The 20,278-nt window shown below is 32.9% G+C and overlaps 4 protein-coding genes across 5 annotated transcripts; 1 reads left to right on the plus strand and 3 right to left on the minus strand.

Moving 5' to 3' along the window:
- Positions 1 to 8,576: 8,576 nt before the first annotated feature.
- LOC108812240 (uncharacterized) lies at positions 8,577 to 9,083 on the minus strand. Its single transcript, XM_018584478.2, has one exon. The coding sequence runs from the start codon at positions 9,002 to 9,004 to the stop codon at positions 8,795 to 8,797; it is 210 nt and encodes a 69-aa protein (XP_018439980.1). The 5' UTR covers positions 9,005 to 9,083; the 3' UTR covers positions 8,577 to 8,794.
- Positions 9,084 to 11,016: 1,933 nt separating this feature from the next.
- Positions 11,017 to 13,223, minus strand: LOC108812153 (probable acyl-activating enzyme 9). The gene is made up of 2 exons (XM_018584364.2): positions 12,238 to 13,223; positions 11,017 to 11,953 (listed from the first exon to the last, which is right to left on the minus strand). The coding sequence occupies exons 1-2, from the start codon at positions 13,141 to 13,143 to the stop codon at positions 11,207 to 11,209; spliced, it is 1,653 nt and encodes a 550-aa protein (XP_018439866.2). The 5' UTR covers positions 13,144 to 13,223; the 3' UTR covers positions 11,017 to 11,206.
- A 3,288-nt stretch (positions 13,224 to 16,511) lies between these two features.
- On the minus strand, positions 16,512 to 17,271 carry LOC108851888 (probable calcium-binding protein CML44). The gene has a single exon (XM_018625366.2). The coding sequence runs from the start codon at positions 17,133 to 17,135 to the stop codon at positions 16,668 to 16,670; it is 468 nt and encodes a 155-aa protein (XP_018480868.1). The 5' UTR covers positions 17,136 to 17,271; the 3' UTR covers positions 16,512 to 16,667.
- Positions 17,272 to 18,046: 775 nt separating this feature from the next.
- LOC108862933 (uncharacterized) lies at positions 18,047 to 20,270 on the plus strand. Of its 2 annotated transcripts, none has more exons than XM_057009941.1 (5): positions 18,047 to 18,199; positions 18,413 to 19,267; positions 19,355 to 19,580; positions 19,762 to 19,850; positions 19,980 to 20,270. In XM_057009941.1, the coding sequence occupies exons 2-5, from the start codon at positions 18,467 to 18,469 to the stop codon at positions 20,046 to 20,048; spliced, it is 1,185 nt and encodes a 394-aa protein (XP_056865921.1). In that variant the 5' UTR covers positions 18,047 to 18,199; positions 18,413 to 18,466; the 3' UTR covers positions 20,049 to 20,270. The 2 variants fall into 2 exon arrangements, with proteins under 2 accessions (XP_056865921.1, XP_018492710.1); XM_018637208.2 differs by having other exon boundaries at positions 18,053 to 18,272.
- The last annotated feature ends 8 nt before the right edge of the window (positions 20,271 to 20,278 follow it).

Raw genomic sequence — 20,278 nt, forward strand, 5'->3', positions numbered from 1 at the left:
TTCAAAAAGTTTAGCTTTTATAGATTTTGTAACTATATTAAAGTTTCTTGTTATTGGGACATGAATTTTCTTTAGTTTTACTCATAATACTCAACTTTGGAAATACCATGTACACTCATAAGATTCTTAAAATCTATGAAATTAAAACACACATACACACAAATATAAAAGTTTTGTATTATATTTTTACTGTTAAGTGAATGATAGTAAAAGAAAGAAAATTATAACAAAATCATTTGAGACAACATTATGAGAAAATTCATAGTTTTGTATTAAACATAAGAATATAAATAAAAATTAAGCAAGACAATCATTATTAAAAATCAAAAAATTACTTTAGTATCAAATAACTATATTTCACGAATTTTTTTAGAACACATATATATATATATATTAAACATAAGAATATAAATAAAAATTAAGCAAGACTATCATTATTATAAAGCAAAATTTTACTTTAGTATCAAATAACAATATTTCACAAAAAGTGTTTTTTTAGAAAACACACACACATATATGTATTAGAAGGAAAGTTTTGGAGAAAGAAAGTCATATATGGAAATTCATGATAATCAATAACAATCAATGATAATTTATACAAAATTTTTGGCACGAATTCATCAGATCTACTCAACTTTAAGAAACCTCTTAGCTTGTAAAATTCTAAAACTCCACACAAATTTTAGTTTCAATACCCCCCCTTAGTTCTTTTATTATTTTATATTATTAAAAGATATTAAACAATCACATTAAATATGGAAGAATAGAAAAGTTTTTATTTCATGCTTCTGTTTTGTTTTTTTTTAATTTTTATTTCAAAATTTAGAGTTTGGATATTAATTCTAGATTTGATTATTTTATTAGATGATCGAAGCATTTTTTATTTTTATTCTTTTATTTAAATATATAATATGATCTCAAAGTAAATAATTATTTTTTTTTGGTATAAAACCGAATAAACTGAAAATCGATGTAAACCAAATCGAACCGAAGTAAATATGGATTTAGAATAGCAATTATATTTTATTAACCGAAATACCGAAAAAACCAAACCAACCGAAACCTACCCGATATCCGGATTGAACATCCCTAATCCAAATGAAACCGAACTGTTGTTTCATTCTCCAAAACATAATAAAAAATAACAACTTCATCCCGCGCAAGGTGCGGGTCTTATCCTAATATGTATTTATTAGACATGACGAAGAGGCACCAACTTGGGAACTAAGGATTTTCCATTAATATTTAGTACATGGAACCGAGAGTATAATGAACCACACATAAAGTTCAACACCAAATGCATACATAATATATGACTTGAAATGAAAAAAAATATGTATGAACTGTCAGTCTTGCACGGATCATATATACTTGTGTTTTATAGCTATACTTCATACCATATATGATATATGTGTTCGCTGTTAACGTTAATCTATGATTTAAACATAAGAAAAAGAGTTAATCCGTAATGTAATTCATGGCTTACTTTTTAGGAAAACTTGATTCTTGTTAAATTTGTATATTTTCTTTTCCTACTAAAATTGGATTCTGATTACATATTCAAATCCCAATCTTTTTCACGATGACCACTATATAAATAGATTCTTAATTATAATCTTATAAACAGAGGCACCGAACTTTATTGAATTAGTAAGTGCATGTGTGAAACCACTTTTTTGTCAAAGAGCATGTGTGGAACCATAGCTTAGTTGACTTCGCTTTACAGTGATCTTATGTCAATCGAGCCAGGATGACTACAATCATTGGCTTTTCTATATTTGTGTTGTTTTTTCTTTTTCTTTATAAAGTTGTTGTCCACTTTAATATATTTCAACAAGAAAAATAAGATAATAAAAACAAAAAGAGAAACAAACAAGATAATGTTGTCAACCTAGACAACTTTCTGTAGAAGTTGCATTATATCTCCTATTTGTATTACATAATAAAATTAAGAATCAATCAAATTTCTTGAACAGTAAAAAAAGATACATAACTCTGAATTTGAGCCTTACAAAAAATACTTTCATGAAAATAAATGGTGCGATCTGTTACATAACGCGTAATGTGTAATAGTATATATGAATTCTCTTGAATATTAAACTGTACTTATTTATGACTTCGATTATAAATAAATGATCTGGTAAAGGGTAGTTCATGGCGCAGTTGACATTCTTTGCCAAGAGTCAATGATAACTAAGACGACACAACATACATGCATGATTTTATTCTCAAAATAATTAATTTCGTGCTTCTTAATTAAACTTAATAGAAAACTAGATTCTGACCCGTCCTTTAAAAAAGGACGGGTATATTTTTGTTTTCATTTTTTTGGGAGATTTAATTTTTATATTTATGTTTTCTGTAATTATATTTGTAATTATATTAATTTAATTTAATACATTTTGGTAACATTTAAATATGTCAATTGCATAATTATACACTTTGCCATATCCATTTCAAAAATTATTTTTAAATTGTATTCATAAGTTTACAACATATTATATTTTTTATTAGTTACCAAACATAATTAGTCAAGAATATTCATACTCAAAAAACCTGATCTGGAATCGACCTAAAAATTAAAGTCTCGTACTCACTATTTTGAAACCCGACCCTGATTCGCGATTGAACCGGTAAACCGGATGACCCAAAATAAATCAGGTTGGGTTTTGTTAAAAACTAATATTTTAAAAATCAAAGAATCACTAAAAACTTGGAACCTGGTTACCTGAACCACTTGTTGAACCAATAGATAATTTCTATTTTTTTATTTAAGTTTTTAATTATATTTTTAAAATCTGTTTTGTATAACTTTTAGTAAAGAAGTTAGGTTTTTTAGTTTTGTTATCGAAAATTTATTAATAATGTTTTCGTTTGGTTTACTTTGGATTTAAAGTTTAATTTTATCATTCATATTACACATATAAATAAATAATCTAAATTATTTTTGACATTTTGTATGTTAAATGATATAAAACATCAAATAATATTTTGGATATGTATATATTTTATGTTTAAGAAACATTTAGAAAATACTTAAATTTAGTTTTATATATTTATTTTCATAACTAATATATTACTATATAATTCCTACCAAAAATATATATTACTATATAATATTTGATAAGTATTTTATATGTTTGTTGGAAAACCCATAAAAATGTACTCATAAAATATTAATAATAGAACTAAATATAATTAAAAGATCAACATGATTAAATAATATTTAAGATCTTAAGAATTCTTTTGTTTTTGTAGAAATAGAATATATTTAAATTTTAAATAAAAAGTTATTAAATTACATGAATGCAACCTTACCGAAAAGATAAGGTGTTTATAACATAGGCAAAATGAAAATGTGTTGGTCATATATTAAACTTACAATATAAGTAATATATACAAATTATATAAAGGGATAATTTGCTTAAAAACAAAGGAAAATGACGAAATTAGGGATTCGCCAATAACAGTAAAATTTTGATGCGCGTGAGATCAACCGTTATGGTGAAAGACGCAACTACCCTGAATACTCGACGAAGTGGTTTCTAAAACCTAGATGACATACACTTATTTATAGGCTGACAACAGGATTTATAAAGATTTGGAAAGATTATAAAAAATATTTGGGTTAGATTTGCAGAACTTATCTTGGTAAAAGATATAATCATAATTAAATCAGAACCACATCTTTTTTCATTGTCGATGTCTTTTTCTTCATCTTCTTTCTCTGTTATTTTTCTCTAATGAATCAAAACAAAATTGAAGAAGATCATGAGTTCCAAATCAATCCATCATTTATTACTTCATCTGGTTCTTTTTCCATGAGTACATGAGGTGGTGGCTGCGGCGGACAGGTAATCTCACCTACTGTCAAGAAGATGAGAGGACAACATACTGATTCTGGCAAAAGGAAAAAGCTTCAAGCTCTAGATAAATTTATATAAATTTTTTTAATTGGAATCTTATTCTTCCCCACGTCTGTATCTTATTGAATTTGCTTGTTGACCACTAAGAGGTCTCTCTATCTTCTTGAATTTGCTTATAAAAGCTTGTTTAAATTTTGTTAAATTAGTACGCCTTTCTGAGTCACACTATAATCTTAGTTTTTACAGTTTTGGTCAATGTTTTGAAGGAGAAGAGTCAATGCGTCTGTTTTTGACGAGGGAAGTGGAAGAAAAACGTGATTGAAGAATGGCATCCTTGGACCAAAAACATTGGAAACAACTCAACTGTATAGGGAAAAGAAAAGTCATATGAAGGGAATAGGACCAATGGTGAATGTGGAGATTTTAAATCCAAGAGCTGACTTAGCTTTTCTATTGTGATATAGATGCATATAGTTATTTAAGCAAGAATGTATTTTGGGTATGGTCCTTGGTTACGGAAAAGTTTAACATGGTTAAGATTATTTTTGGTTTGATGATCTTTCTTGTAACCGAGTAATTATATACAAAACCGGGTATAAAAAATATTAGCATTGTTTGTTTTTCTGTTGGCTTGTTAAACTTGAATGTAACCAATGATGTAATAAATTATCGTGTAATGAAATTATTTTATTTTGAGTTGTTGCCTATACCATTTAACTTTTTCAAGATAAGCATCTCCAAGCTTTTGCAAATGTCATTAAACTCAAACTGCAGTATATCACCCGTTTGGTTAGAAAATACGGAAACTTGTTATAGCAATGAAACGTTATTGTAACCGATGAGGGATGACTTTTACAAAACCAGCTATAAGAACATTTAACCGGTTATAAAAAAGTTTAGATGTATATAGTTATTTAAGAAAGAATGTCTTCTGGGTATATTCCTCGGTTACAGAAAAGTTTAGTCTGGTTAAGATTATTTTTGGTTGGATAATCTTTCTTGTAGCCAGGGATTATTTTTACAAGACCGGTTAAAATATTTTTAGCATTGTTCACTTTCCTGTTGGTATGTTAAACTTTCTTGTAACCAATGATGTAATAAATTATCATGTAATGAAATTGTTTTATCGTCAAGTTATTATCTATACCATTTAACTTTTGTAAGATAAGCATTTCTAAGCTTTTGCAAATGTGATTAAACTCAAACAGCCGTATATCGCCCTTGTTTGGTTAGAAAATATGGAAACTTGTTACAGAAATGAAATGTTCTTGTGACCGATGAGGGATGGGTTTACCGGTTATAAGAAAGTTTAGCATGATTTTCTTTCTCTTTTGGCTTGTTAAACTTTCTTGTAACCAATTATGTAATATATTATCACGTAATAAAATTGATTTATTATATAAGTTGTTGCTTATACCATTTAACTTTCGTAAAATAAGCAGCCCTAAACTTTTACAAGTGTGATTAAACTCAAACATTAGTCACATAAAGCTAAACTTTTTTCCCGAATTGGCAAGAACTCACAGATCTCATAAAGAAATCCAAATTACACAGATACATTAGAAAGATAAAGATAAAGAACCCCAGAGAACTTGCTAAGTGTTAAAGCTCATTCTTGTAGATATTAACTATCCCAATTGCACCGAGGCTTACAGTTTTACCCAGAACCTTTCTCTTGAGGTAATAGTTCACAAGTTCCTCGTCAGTCGGATGAAATTGAAACCAGGAGCGAGCGAAGTCTCTGCCACAGAAGTTGTTGGCGCAGAAGCAGAAAGCGGCGAGGACTCAACAGCCGTAGATTCACAACCCACTAAAGTGAAGACTGTACTTATTTCCGGGGTTTCTCTTTTCTCAAAACTTCAGTAGATGAACACCCAAAAGAAAGTTGTTTCCTATTAGAATAGAAGAGAGACATGATTTTTGAGATGCGATAGCAAGAAATATTATAATTTCAATTTTGAAAACTTTGGTTGAAAATCTAGATTTCTCTAATTTTTTTAGCTGACACAAAGATATAGATAAGAAAAAAAAGATCTTTGTGAATCTCCCTGTAAGATTTTGCCTAATATTCTATTTGTTTCTGTTGTTTATTATGTATTGTTTATTATGTAGGGGCATCAGAGTCATATTCGAATTTGTACAGTGAACGAATAGTAGTTTTTGGTATATTGCTCAATAACAGATAATGTGTTGGTAAGAGGCCTAATTTCCCTTATATAAAAGCATCTCTCTGTTTTATTCTTTTGTTAATATTTGATAGTATTTAAAACATGCTATTTGCTATATTGATAATTTTGTTGCATATTTCCAATGCAGAGCTAAATGATGATGCGTTGAATGTGATTGGGTTGATGATGATATGGTTTGACGACGATGACTTGGATTGGGATAGTAAAGAAAGCCAAATATATGTGTTATGAAATGAAATAGAAAAATAAGAATAGAGTTATTGTATTGACTGATTTCTTGGAGATATATTCTATGTCGTTAGCTATGTGGGTAGTTTAGTTGGTCTTTTTTTATTTCTTATTTTACCCTTAATGAGCTTTTAAATATTAAGCAAATCCATGATAGCATGAAAAGTAATATTCCATGGAAAAGTGAGGGTAAATCTAAAAAAAAGATCCTGATTTAATAGTATTGATATGTTGATTTAGTAACGCCAGGCTTTTATTCATTTAATTTTTATGACCCAGTTTAATTAAGTACTTCTTAATTAAACTTAATAGAAAATATGTTGATTTAGTAACGCCAGGCTTTTATTCATTTAATTTTTATTTTGTGAGAAAGATATTTTCACAAATGTGCATTAAAATGATATAAAATCATACGTGGCATATCATATCTGATATTCCAATTAATTTATATAACTTAATTTTTAGATTCAATAGAAAGTATATGTTCATTTGAGGGGGCCGGGAGCCACCAACGTAGAGATTAAGTTAGGATATTTGTGTCCAATCAGCAAAAGGAGGAGGCTTATGTAAATTCGTTATCAATATCAAAATAATAAAAAAAAATAGTCAAAGAAAAAACGACACCGTGAGTATTGGTATGAAAAACAATCAGGGAGTGTTGTAACTTTGGAAGTACAATCTATTTTAGTTTAGCAAAAAAAAATGTACAATCTATTTTTTCAGACGGCATAATTTTCTTTAGAGACCAGAATTTACGACATCAGTTACAACTAGTAACTGAGCTATATATGTGCGTGTTAAATACTCCTTCCGCTTCATATTATTTGTCGTTCTAACCTTATATACACAGATTAAAAAAATATTTAATTTTACAGATTTCAAAAATAAAAATACTATTACCAATACATCTAACCATATATCAACCAATAGAAAAATAGAATAGAAAATATTGTCAATAAATTTTGCATTAAAAACCGAAAACGACACTTATTTTGAAACAAAAAATTTCCCCTATAACGATAAGTAATTCGAAACGAAGGGAGTAACTAAGAAGTGTGACGATGGTTTGTGGATCCAGAGTCCAGACCATAGTCTTTCAACCAAGCAGTAGAGTCAATATGGCATATGCATAATATTGTCATTTTGATACACCAGAATTATATTTCTTCCTGCCTTTCGTCCCCGTATATATATTTTTTTCTTTATTAACTGTCGATTTTAAATGATATTGTTTATAGACGTGGACCATTTAAGTCGTGTTGTTGGTTAACCGGTGCTTGTAGTATAGTGGTGATTAATTTGACTGTCAAATCTAATACGGTAAAATCAATAGAGTTTAAATCCTCACCACCGAAATATAAAACTTTTGGCATCGGCAAGAATATGAAACCAAAAAATAGAAAAAGGTCTCTTGCCGAAATTAGAAAAAAATGTTTTCTTTATCAAAAAAAAAGAATATGAAACCAATACGTAAACCAAAAATGTAGATTGTTAATACGTGGCTAGTCTAAATTCATTTGGATAGAAATCAGGATACTCCTTTATAATTAAAAAGATAGTGCTATTGGTTTATAAAAATAATCTCGTATGGTCCGTTCTTTTTTTTTTTTTTTTTTTTTCCATTCCAAAATGAGATACTGTTTTCGAATACACTTGTTTGAAATAAAAACTAAAACAGAGGAAAATAGTACTATGTTAAGGGATCATAAAAGAAGAAACACTTGTGAAGCAGAGTCTGATGAGCAGGAGAGACGTGAGATCGAAAGAGACTGCGACTTAGGCATCGAAGTAGCGGAACCACAGCTGCAAATAAGACTCATTCGCCGATGAAGATTGCTGGAGCCTACGAGAAATAGCAGGCAAAAGCGCACGATCCAAACCAATTAACTTGGCTTTGAGAGTAACCTTACATTCCTTGACTATAAGAAGTGAGGGTCTGGACTTAAAAGCGTACGGTCCGTTCTTATCATCTTCTGAAGAGACTACCACAAGAACATCACCTTACCAGCTACTTATCTATTTCTTAATTGAAAGCTTACACTAAACACTTAATAAGCCAACCGAATACTACTAAGTACTAACTAAACAAATGTTTTCGTCGTTTACTTTGTTCAAGATTTTTTTTTTAACGTGTTGCAGTTAAAAAAACTTTTTGCTAAAAGGTTTAAAAATGTTATGAACCATCAGTTAAAAGTGACCATTCATTGGTTTTGTAGTTTATATAGTTTGAAGCTTATAAATCGTTTCTAACTCACAATTTGAATGAAAACAATTTAAAGACATGCATCTTAAATGTTATATGTAGCAAACTATAGATTTTAAATTAACACGGATACATAAAGAAACTAGCAAAATTAACAACACACGAATCTATGTCTTAAAGAAGCCATATAACACACAAACTATGTCACAATAGAGACACACAAACACATGACGGGAAAATACTACTTGAACTTGTTATCGTTTACAATCCAAATACTTTCTAAGGTACAACAAAATATCATTTGAAGGCTACCGGAGAGTAGACTGCACGCGCTTGATACGCGGCGGCTCTACTGTCTGCTTGGAGTCGAAAGAAAGTCGAGATGGAAGAAAAGCCTCCAGGATCATTGTCTTCACCAACTTCCTCTCTTTTGGGAACACACTCCCTTGTTTCGGCCACAAGCGTCGTCGCCGCCACTCTCCATCCTCTACCGCCACCGCTTTTGCTACTGAGCTCATCGATCTTTACTTATCTATGTCTTCTTCTCTCTTATCGTCTTAATTGTGTGCACACACACTCCCCAATTTATCAGTCGATGAGACTTATCCTACAAGCTAATAATATGAATATATTAATATATAAATATTCTTGTTTTGTTAATCTTGTTATTTTCCCCCACGTGGCCTCTTTAATTATATTGAGATAGAACCAATTATGCTGCAATTAAGGATTTAACTAATTGAGATACTGATTAAAGCCACTTCTTCTTTTCCGAGTTAGGCACGATATGGATTGGCCGCACTCTGTTTCTCTACCTTTACCTATTGGCCGTTTGTATATTTTATGATGAAAAGTTACATTCCATTACTACTAAATTATCAATACATAGCTTCACCACATGAACCACGAGCCCAGATTTAATAGTGTAAGATTCGTTATGAAGCAATGTTTTAAAAACTTCAATTCAGAGACTATCTGATATCTCTGATCAAAAGATGATATACAGATGAAAGAAAATAGAAATCATGTGCGTTGTTACTTGTTACGTTTAATAGTATTAGGCGCAAAAAAAGAATGAGAGGTTATCAAAACGATCCAACTTAGCTTCTTAATTACTCCATTATCTCTATGGTTTGCAACAATTTAGTTAATTACTAACAACACATCATGTATAATTTATATATCAACAATTCATTTGAAACGGTGTCGCGGTAAGAGGAGACGAAAAAACAAAAGTGGAATATTAAAGACTTACTTAACAAATCATTTTAGTCGATGAGGTTGCTTTCCTCAGTCTAGTCTAAATCAAATATTCCATATCATATGAAAATATCTTGTGTTTCAAATCTCCATTTTCTATATTATTATTTTAGCTGTGGAACATTCGATATAGCATGCCTATCTACATCTTTAAAAGTCTTGAAATTTTATCCAAAAAATAGTATTGGAATAACGGACCTGACTTACTAGGATCATGGTCGTTATCTCGGAACGGGGATTCACGCTTTGATTGTTTTAAACTCTAATGATTCAAGGTATGAGATGAATAGATAGCAAAACATGCAATGAATAAAAGTGTTCAAAAGAAAACAAAACATGCGGTGTGAATAGATCTTCGACAGAGTTATGTAAATATCTTGATGCATGAATTTTCATAAAATTGAATATAGTAGTGTATGTGGGATTGTCAAACTTAAGTTCTCATATTAAATTTTCCATGTAACAACTCCTATATTTTATGATGTTATGGTTATGTATGGAATGAACCCAGCTAACCGACATAATGAATTAATGATGACCCTAAACTACTGCATTATATTTCGTTCGGTGGATCGTAGTAATTTAGAAGAAGCCCATAACATTGACAAGAAAAAGAAGCCGATAACAATAAAGGCCCAAAAGGTTATAATTATCTCGGCCCGTGTATAGGAATCGTGATCGTTGTTTTCTTCCGACCAAAGATTTCAAATAAGCAGAAGACGAGAGAGATTGACGAAGCAGAGGAAGCTAACGATTACGAGGTTGATCAATTAAAGTAGCGGAACCGTAAAGTTTCGAAATTAGAATCACTTGGATCTTCTGTTAAAAAAAGAGTCACTTGGATCTTACCTTCGATCCGGAAACAACCATTGACTGTTCGATTCCCCGAAGGTAAGAGGTTTCTTAGATATAGAAAGTCGTTTTCTTCGTTTTTTCTTTTTTTTCTGTCTGATTCATAGAGTGGTTCTGTGATTGGTTCGAAGATCACACTCTTGTCTGAAATCGATCTCATTGTCTCTTGGGTTTGCTTGGTTTTAGAACTTAGCTGTTGAGACGTAAAACAATTTAATTTAACAAGTGGATTTGAATAAAGATAATGTCCTTTTTACACAGTGCTTTTAAGATTTATAGAAAAGTCCATTGACTATCAACATAAGGTAGAATCTGTATAGGCCACAAAATTGATCGCAAAGGAAGTACATTCATTAGGGCAGGACAAGGAAAACTAAAGGAACCACACTTTGACTTTGTATTAATGAGGTTAAGAGGGTTATTAACTTGTAAACTCACTCTTTCTTAGCAAATCTCATTACAATAAAAAGCAAGCATATGTTACATCAAACTTAGAAACTAATCCCCTCTCAAGGATATACATTAATACATCACAAACGATAGATACTCTTTATTTTTTTCGTCTCATAGTTTCTTCATAGTCTCAATAACTCAAACCAGATCATCAATCAAGGCAAGGACTTAGCCATTTGTCTGAGAAGGAACTTCTGAATTTTTCCAGTAGATGTCTTTGGAAGCTCCTCCTGAAAGATCACTTTCCTCGGAACCATATACTTAGGTAACTTGGTCTTACAGAACTCCCTTATCTCCCTCTCAGTCACCGACCCATCACCACCATTATTACCATACTTCAAGCTCACAAAAGCACACGGTGTCTCTCCCCACATCTTATCCGGTTTAGCCACCACCGCGGCTTCCTTCACCACCGGGTTAGTGTACAGAACAGTCTCAACCTCCGCGCTGCTTATGTTCTCTCCTCCGCATATGATCACATCCTTCGACCTGTCTTTAACCTCCAAGTAACCGTCTTCGTGTATAACCCCCACATCTCCTGTATAGAACCATCCGTCCTCTCTCATACACGCCGCGGTTCCTTCAGGGTCTTTGTAGTAACCGAGCATAACCGATCCTCCTTTTAACACAATCTCTCCTACTGAAACTCCGTCGTGCTTTACACTTTTACCCGTTCTCTTGTCCCTAACGTCGACTTCAGCAAATCCAACGGTTCTTACTCCTTGTCTTGACTTCAGTCTAGCTCGCTCCAAGGGATCAAGACGATCCCACTCAGGCTTCCAAGCACATGAGATAACAGGGCCTCCTGTCTCGGTTAAACCATAACCGTGACCGACGTTGAAACCGAGGGACTCTGCTCGAGAGATGATGGCTGCGGGAGGTGGAGCTCCAGCCGTCATCACCTGATCCAATCGTGTCACATCCCTCAAAATTTAAATGCGATTGAATTGATAGCTATAAGAAATCATTAAGTGCTAGTTTGACGTTTTGTAGAAGCCTAGCCACTAAACATATGACTTTTTTTTTTTTGAAAAACTGTTTTAAAATATTTGTTTCTTTTAAAACCGATTTATTACTGTTTAGAAATTAGTTTATTTTCAGCTTGAATAAAATATAAAACCTAAGTGAATAACAAAGTGAGCTTATATCATAAACAAAACCGGAAATAAAACCAGGATGTATATACCTGAACCGGGCTCTTGAGTGTTTTACGGGAAGGGTAGTTAGTGAGCATGTTGAGAATCATCGGTGCAGCACACATGTGAGTCACGTTATGCTTATCGATCAAGTCATATATAGTTGGCGCGTCAACTCTCCTTGTGCAAACGTTGGTGGCTCCAACGGCAGCGGTTCCCCACGTGTAACCCCAGCCATTAGCGTGGAACATCGGTAAAGTCCAGAGGTAAACCGGACGGTTTGGAAAGGACCAGTCAAGCATGGAGCTAACAGTGAGCATGAAAATTGCTCTATGGCTAAGCACCACTCCTTTGGGAGACGACGTCGTTCCGGACGTGTAGTTGAGTATCATAGGTTTCCATTCATTTTGTGGACGGATCCACTTGAATCTTGAATCTCCTCTCTCCATGATCCCTTCGTACGTGTCAAGAAAATCCGATGCGGCTGATGAAACAGCGGAAGAATCATCATCATCGTTGAGGAGGACGAGGTGAGGTTTATCATGTTGTCCCAAGAACGAGACTGCTTCGAGGACTAGTGAGATGGAGCTGTGGTCGACGAAAACGAGCTTGGACTCACTGTGACGCAGGAGGACAGAGAGTGCATGTGCGTCTAAGCGGGGGTTGATGTTGTTTAAGATGGCTCCGGACATTGGGACAGCGAACTGAAGCTCATAGACGGACGGGACGTTGGGGCCCACGACAGAGATGACTTGGCCTTGGTTAATGCCGAGGGAGGAGGAAGTGAGAGCCGAGGCTATTCGGAGACAACGGTTGTGGGTTTCGGACCAAGTGTGGACGGTGTTTGTGGTGTGGAGGATGGATGGACAGTCGCCGTAGACGGAGGCGGCTCGGTCTAAGAAGCCGAGGACGGTGAGTGGAGTTGAGTTTGATGGGTGTGGAAGTAAGAGATCCATTGTTTTGATGTGGTCTAATGTCTTGCTTTGGTACGTGATTTGTTCAAAGACACGAGATGTGGTATATATAAAATATTTGAAAAGGTTTTGAAGGTGTTGGAGTTTATGTCTTTTTCTTTTTACAACTATAATTGATTACATATGGCCCATAAAATCAGCTTGATGGAATGAAGTAAACAAATGTTCTTTAGTTTCTTAACTTAAACAAGTACTAAATTTGGCTAATATATAAAAAGAAACGTCTTTTTTTTTTGAGAAATAATAGTTTTATAGAAAAATAGAGGTGTGTATCGATTGAAGAGAGAGTCATCTAATAAAGTTAGGACCAACGAGCACTCTATAGTTTTCCAAGATTGTGGCGACAAATTTTTAGTTTGGAATACGGTCGAAGGCTAGAGTTACCTAAAATAATGATCCTTCTTTCTAAATTTATATTCATAATAGAATCTAAGTTTATTTCTATAATATTATTTGAGAAGTCAGTTTCTTACGTGTCGTACTCACGTTAATTCTCACGGTAGTTGATTACGATGATACCCTTAATGAATCAAATATATCTAACTATCATTGTTAAACATTTATTTTATTTTATTTTTCCTTTTCTATTTAGGTTTCTTTTTTCTTTTTTCTTCAAATAACCTATTATATAAAGAAAATTTAAAGTGCAATTCATAATAAGGAAATTTCACAAAATAATCTTGATTTTAAAGTTAAAAAAAAAATCTTCCCTTTTTAAAAATAATCTTAACAATATAATATATTTTTTAAAAGTATTAAACATTTTATTTAAATCAATATATTTCTCATATTATTACAAAATAATTTAAATAGCATAAACTAAGATATCTTTAATGAATAAAATTTAATTTAATCTTTTTATGTTCCCTTTTATATTTTTCAAATAACATGTATGATAAAGAAAATATTTATAAACTTAAACCGAAATTACTTTTTATATATAATTTGATTTAATAAATACGAAATTTTAGAAAAAATAATCTTGATATTAAAATAGAGAATTAATATTTCTTTTTCGAATGTATCAATTATTATTTTTATGCAATTTCGTACCTATCATCATTTTATTTTTATAATTTTATTTGTGATAATAACATATTCCAAATTACCATGTACTATAAAATTAACATATTCATGAGGTATTTACAAATAGCCAATTCATAAATATATATACACAACTAAGATGAAAACCAAACTAATGCAATGAATACAATGAATATGATTTGGTTGAATAAGATTAGAAATAGTTATACTTGAATTTAACGGAAATATGTAACACAATATACCCACAAATGAGTAACTAAACCAATCCAAATTATTTTATACAAAATCAAACATTAAATAAAAATAATATATTCTCATTTATTCTCAACATTTTACTAAATAAATATGAAATTCTCGAATAATACTACAAATATATTAACCAACTTTTATAATTAAGATGTAATTTTGAACCGATCAACACTTTAGTTTACTTTTACTATTTGATTTTCAAAACAACATATATTAAATTACACATATAATCCTACTATATATATATATATGATACTTGATACCTCAAATCATATTGGCAAATTATTTTGTGGATAGTCTTTCCAGCATAATAATGTAGTAGTATTTTCACATTTGGTACTAAGAGAAGCATCTTAAGCTAGTTGAAACCCTTATATGCATATTACAGCCATGCATGCTCGTTTAGCTGACGTTAGCATTGATTTCTAGTGTCAACGTCCACATGATATGTTAGTTTTGCTTACGTTTATCATTACTCAACTGTATCTTGGAAGATTGGTCGCTACCGTCGAGCAACTTGTACTTTTGTGACATTTATAACTAAAATATCGGTATTGCATTTTTTTCCAGAAAAAAAAGTATAGATATAAGTCCGGTATTCAACCGTCAAGGTTTGAGCTAATGCTAGCTTATCACCACCACCTATATTCAAATCCTTATAATGTATATTGTGGACATTGAACTTTAGGAATACAAGATGAATAACACATTATATATATATAGCTTTAGCAAAAAAAAAGACACATTATATATAACCCAAACTAGCTTAGAATAGGGAGAACAAGACTTAACTCTATATTCCTCTAAATTTATAATCCACTAGATCAGAACAATATTAATTTAATAAATTTGAAATATTAGAAGAAAAAAAGTTACATATACAAAGACAACTTGTACACTTGTAAGGATCCCCGTGACGAGTACCGACTAGTCATACTCAGGGATTAAAAGTGAAGATAAAATGCAAATTAACTGTTTGAACAAAAAAAAAAAAAAAAAAAAAAAATGCAAATTAACTTTGATGACTTGCACGCTATAAAGTTTTTTATTGAATCAAAGAGATCTAACAAAAACTAAGTACATGCCGAAAATGTTATAAATGGGAGGTCTACTGTCTATCAAAATAGCAAAGTTACAGAGCATACTCTTGTAATTCATGTGACAATGTTGTGTGTACACCAAAAAAGTTTTGAAACACAGAGAGCTATGAACATTGGCAGTGGGTGGTGAGATGATTTAATGTGGATAAATACGGGTAGTTTAAAAGACATGCATATTTAATGAATTTCTGCATCACCCAACATGTACGTATTCATTAACTGTACATATCACATATGCATAACATCAAATGCTATGTACTTGCTAATATTGGCATCATGAAGGTTTTGCCAATTTTCGATAAAACTTTAGCTTTCTCTTACATATATATAAATACTTGTTTACTCACATGGTCTAGATTCAATTAATATGGCAACATGTGTCATCTTCAAACCATAAATACTTATGCTTATCAACTTCTGTAGCACCATAGATACTTACAGTCCTTTGAATTTAAGATTTCATGGAGATAGATTCGTTTACTAAACCGGATGTACCATAGGAACCAGGTATACCGAAGTATTGTCCGGTTTACCTTTCCTGGGTAAGAAAATAAGAAAAGCCCAATAGCAATAGAAACTTCCATATGAAATAACTGTTCAAATTATGTTATACGCCAAGTCCATAATGCTTGTTCGGTTTATATTCCAAGTCCTTGCCTCTTCTTAACAACTGTCAAAGGTATAATTTACATATTTTCTTATATGTACTTTATTGGCTGACCTAATTAGTTCAGAAGAGATTAGCTACTAATACTATATTGCATGACCCGAATTTGGAGTCTTTTCCAACTAATGGCATAAGATAACCGGATCATCTATTACCGAACTACAATGTAAACTGTATGAGTCAAAGATAAAGTCAAACTTTCTACATGGCTATGCTCCTGTTTTAAGGCTCGAACCCGAATAGAGTGTTACAGCACATTCACAAATCTTGCTTACAACTTAATCACAACCATGAGGGCTATACTTAACATATGATTTGGCAAAAAAGTAACAGAGATGTATATATTTTACATTAACACATAACATATAAGCATATATACTTACTTTTAAGGAGTTTACACACAACACACAAAACATGTCACCGGACTATACACACATATGCAAGCATCATTGGACATGTAACATCATGTTCTTAAACTCTTCAATATCAATAACACCATCAAGATTCTTGTCATGAGCTCGAATCATCCTCCCACAATCCCAACTCTTTGTCTCCTCCTCAAATCCGAGCCGTTCCAACACCGTTCGAAGCTCCTCCGACGAAATATAACCATCTCCGTTCACATCGAACACATTAAACGCACTCACAATAGCATCATCGTCATTATCAACAACACTATTGCTCTTTGTTTCCTTCCTATTAGAAACGGCGTCGTCATAAAACCGAAGGAATTCCTCTAAGTCGAGGCTCTTTTTCCCAACGAAAAGTTCGAGTTCTTCGGGAGTGTGTTCGGACCAGCCGAGTCTCTCTAGAATCCAATGAAGCTCGTCGAGGGTCACGAGACCGTCTTGGTTCTTGTCGAGCATTTGGAACATTCTTTGGAGATCGGTTATGCTTATGAATGAACAATCCATATCTCTCGGTGGTTCTGTTTCTGATAGTTTTAGACCTTTTGGTTGGTGGAAATGGGTACTCTGTATCTGAATAAATTTTCAAGATTTATCGTCTATAGACTTCATACACACACATAAACAACCATATATATCAATGAAAATGAGCATGTACGGACGGAGAAGGTGTACTCGTGGACGGAATGGATCCAAGCGGGAAACTTCGGAGAAGATGGTTATGAAAATGACAATTGCAGTTATTTTTTTCTTTCGGAATGACGTTTCTAGAAGAAAAGTCATTAAAAACGACATTTCTCTCATTTTTTTTATAGAATTTATTCGTCAACTATGACATATATCTAATTGTCTATGGAAAATGTATAGCTATGACTCGTCTAGTTCTGATCTAATACTATTTTGTTCAATTTATTTAACTTTGAATAACGGGTCTGATCAATAATCGTTGATGATGATTTTACAATTGCGAAGCTCACTAATCCGAATAAATATAACTAGATATTTTGATAGATTTAGTATTATGTAGTAGAGTGCTGTAGTAATATGATTCTGACGTATGGAATGTTCGGTAATGTTCTTGAGTTACGCGGCATTAGGATGGTCCACATACTTTAGATATTTATCACCGGCCACATCGTTACGTACGTACTCATTCCAATTGATTTTTCTTCTGGGGAAACAATAAAAACGACAAATATTATAGTTATCATGTGTGTAATATAAACAAAACTATAGTATATCATCTCGAATTCCACACCACTGTATAAAATGAAAAATACTTTTAAAACTTTTTTGGTCAACGATGTTATTTTACGATAGAGAATTGTTTTATATAGTTAAAGAATACGAAGGCCCAAATCGGAGCCCAATTCGGCCCAAAATGAAAACATTAAAGGGTTGTGTAATAATTGAGAAGCGACAAAAGCGGAAACGCTCTCTTCTCGAGTTGGCGCTTTATTTACTGACCCCTCTACCTCACTGATTGTGACACTTGGAGTGCAGTGGGAGCCATGGCGAGATCTTCGATGAGATCAGTGAATTGCTCTTTCTAGCCATTGAAGTTTATTAGAGTTACTGTTCTTTCTCTCGTTCTTTGATTTGACTGACTGTTTAGAAAATTTCTAGAGATGGCAATGTAACTATGTAAGTCAATCAATGTGTTGCTCCGTTTATAGATGTATAAGTCCCGAGAAGAGTCTTGAGTTTGTGTGGTTCACCGACTATTATCTTCAATGTAACGTTTCGGTTTTAATGTTTTCCCTCACATTTTTTTTTTAATACAGGACTCTGCCATCAAGTGTCAGTTTAAGGAATCTGATTGTGTTGTGAGTTTTAAGATGAGAAACATGAAGAGCTGTGCTGCTGCTGCTGCTGCTGCTGCTATGAAACCTGTGAAGAAGGAGCCTATCGTGATCGACTTAGACAGTGACGATGAAGATGTTCTCTGTGGTGAATTGAACGAGGTTACGATGGATACTGATGTTTCAGTTGAGTCTGGGGAAGCTAATCCCTCCAACATGCAAATGACCTTTTCTGCTGCTGGTGCTAGTGGTGATGATAATTGGGATAACAAAATTGATCATCAGTATCTGAAGCTGTTTGATAGTCTTATGGACGATGGAAACTCATACTTGAGTGATAATCCACTGAGGTGTATTAGGTACGAAGTAGATAACGGAGGATACGACGAGCGCGAGTTTAAAGGTAAGCAGAAGAGCAGAGTAGATGGTGCGACCAAGAAGAATGCTGTTGTGTCGAGGACTCCTCATCGTGTCCAAGCGAGTACCAAGAAGACGAGGGAGTTTGTGTTGAGGCGAAGAGAGAGTCCAGTGAGTGATAAGAGTGTTGATGCAACAAGTCATGCGAGGAGAAACTCGCAACGCGATGTTGAAGCTAGAGATAAGGAGATTCGTGAAGCGGAGATGGTACCTGATGAGGGTTACAAATCCTATCTTACATCGTTAGTGGAGAAGCGGAAGAGCTCAAGTGGTAGTAAACCTGAGAAGGAGATACAAGTGAAGCGTGAGGAAGTGGATGCAATGTCTCTGTCTGATTCCGACAGTATTGAGGTTGATGATCGCCCGTTTCTTGATGAAGAAGTCTCTCCGTTTGTGGCCTCAAAAAGTTATAAAGTGGTTGTAAGTACATCACCTTCATTTTACCTTCGCTTTTGCCTTTTTTTTTAATGATCTTTTGACATGATGTTTTGTTGGGTCTGTTGTAAGGATCTGGAGGAAGAGAGCGAAGATGAAGGTGACCAATGCAGTTCTTGGTTTAGGAAGGAGATAATGAATGTTCTTAAAAAACCATACAGTGAAAAAGAGTTCAAAGAGCTTGAACATGTAGCATCAGTGTGTAAGTGGTTGACCAAATCTAAGGAGCTTTTAGATGGAAGGGATTTTACTTATACAACGAATCAAAAGACACCTTCATATCTCGATCAGTATCCAGGTTAGCTAGCTATATACCAACCATATCACATGTTCTTGGAAAGTTATGTTTTGCTTAGCTATCTTCTATTGCCAAATGAAAAGTGTACCTTCTGCTTGCTTTCAGGAAACAACAAACTTCTATATGAGATAGATAGTTAGGGAATGTTGTTTACCTTCATATTGAGTTTTGGTTTTCACAGAGTTCAAAAGGATGTTCGAAAGAGCTTTATATGGAGAGGACCGCTATAGAGCTCTGAACCTGTTGCGTGGCTTTATCTTTTATTTAACGGTAAAATGGCAACCTGTTATTTCAATCGTTTTAAAGAGTAAAGATGCTGTGTGTGTGATCATATCACTATACAAGTGACCCATCGTTTGCACTATGGAATTAATTGGATGTTTCTTTTTGTTACCTCAGAAAGTTGCTCGCCATGATGCATTCAAACCTTGGCTCGACAATGAATGTTTGAAGGTCACATGTTTCTGATAAAGACAAGAGTACCAGCTCCCTGTCTCAGTTCCAGTTCCATGCGAGACCTTTTTTTTTTTACTTTTCTCGACTAGGGTTTGCTGCTTTTATTGTATTAACATTAACTTGTGAATCATTGTGTGGTAGTGTACTAGTTCATATCTCAAAACTAACCGAATGTCTTCAAGTTTCTGTAATGTTAGTTCTCTCTCCCCTGTTTATTGGATACGACTTCCACTATAGAGATA

This window comes from Raphanus sativus, chromosome 1, assembly GCF_000801105.2.
Source record: "Raphanus sativus cultivar WK10039 chromosome 1, ASM80110v3, whole genome shotgun sequence".
Taxonomy (NCBI): Eukaryota; Viridiplantae; Streptophyta; class Magnoliopsida; order Brassicales; family Brassicaceae; genus Raphanus; species Raphanus sativus.

Excerpts from the sequence above, each read along its gene's own strand:
- LOC108812240 (XM_018584478.2), bottom strand. The coding sequence starts at position 9,004 with ATGAGCTCAGTAGCAAAAGCGGTGGCGGTAGAGGATGGAGAGTGGCGG.
- LOC108862933 (XM_057009941.1), top strand. The coding sequence starts at position 18,467 with ATGAGAAACATGAAGAGCTGTGCTGCTGCTGCTGCTGCTGCTGCTATG. Across the intron at positions 19,268-19,354 it reads CAAAAAGTTATAAAGTGGTT|GATCTGGAGGAAGAGAGCGA; the intron begins GTAAGTACATCA and ends GTCTGTTGTAAG. Across the intron at positions 19,851-19,979 it reads GCTTTATCTTTTATTTAACG|AAAGTTGCTCGCCATGATGC; the intron begins GTAAAATGGCAA and ends TTGTTACCTCAG.
- LOC108851888 (XM_018625366.2), bottom strand. The coding sequence starts at position 17,135 with ATGGATTGTTCATTCATAAGCATAACCGATCTCCAAAGAATGTTCCAA.
- LOC108812153 (XM_018584364.2), bottom strand. The coding sequence starts at position 13,143 with ATGGATCTCTTACTTCCACACCCATCAAACTCAACTCCACTCACCGTC. Across the intron at positions 11,954-12,237 it reads CACTCAAGAGCCCGGTTCAG|GTGATGACGGCTGGAGCTCC; the intron begins GTATATACATCC and ends CGATTGGATCAG.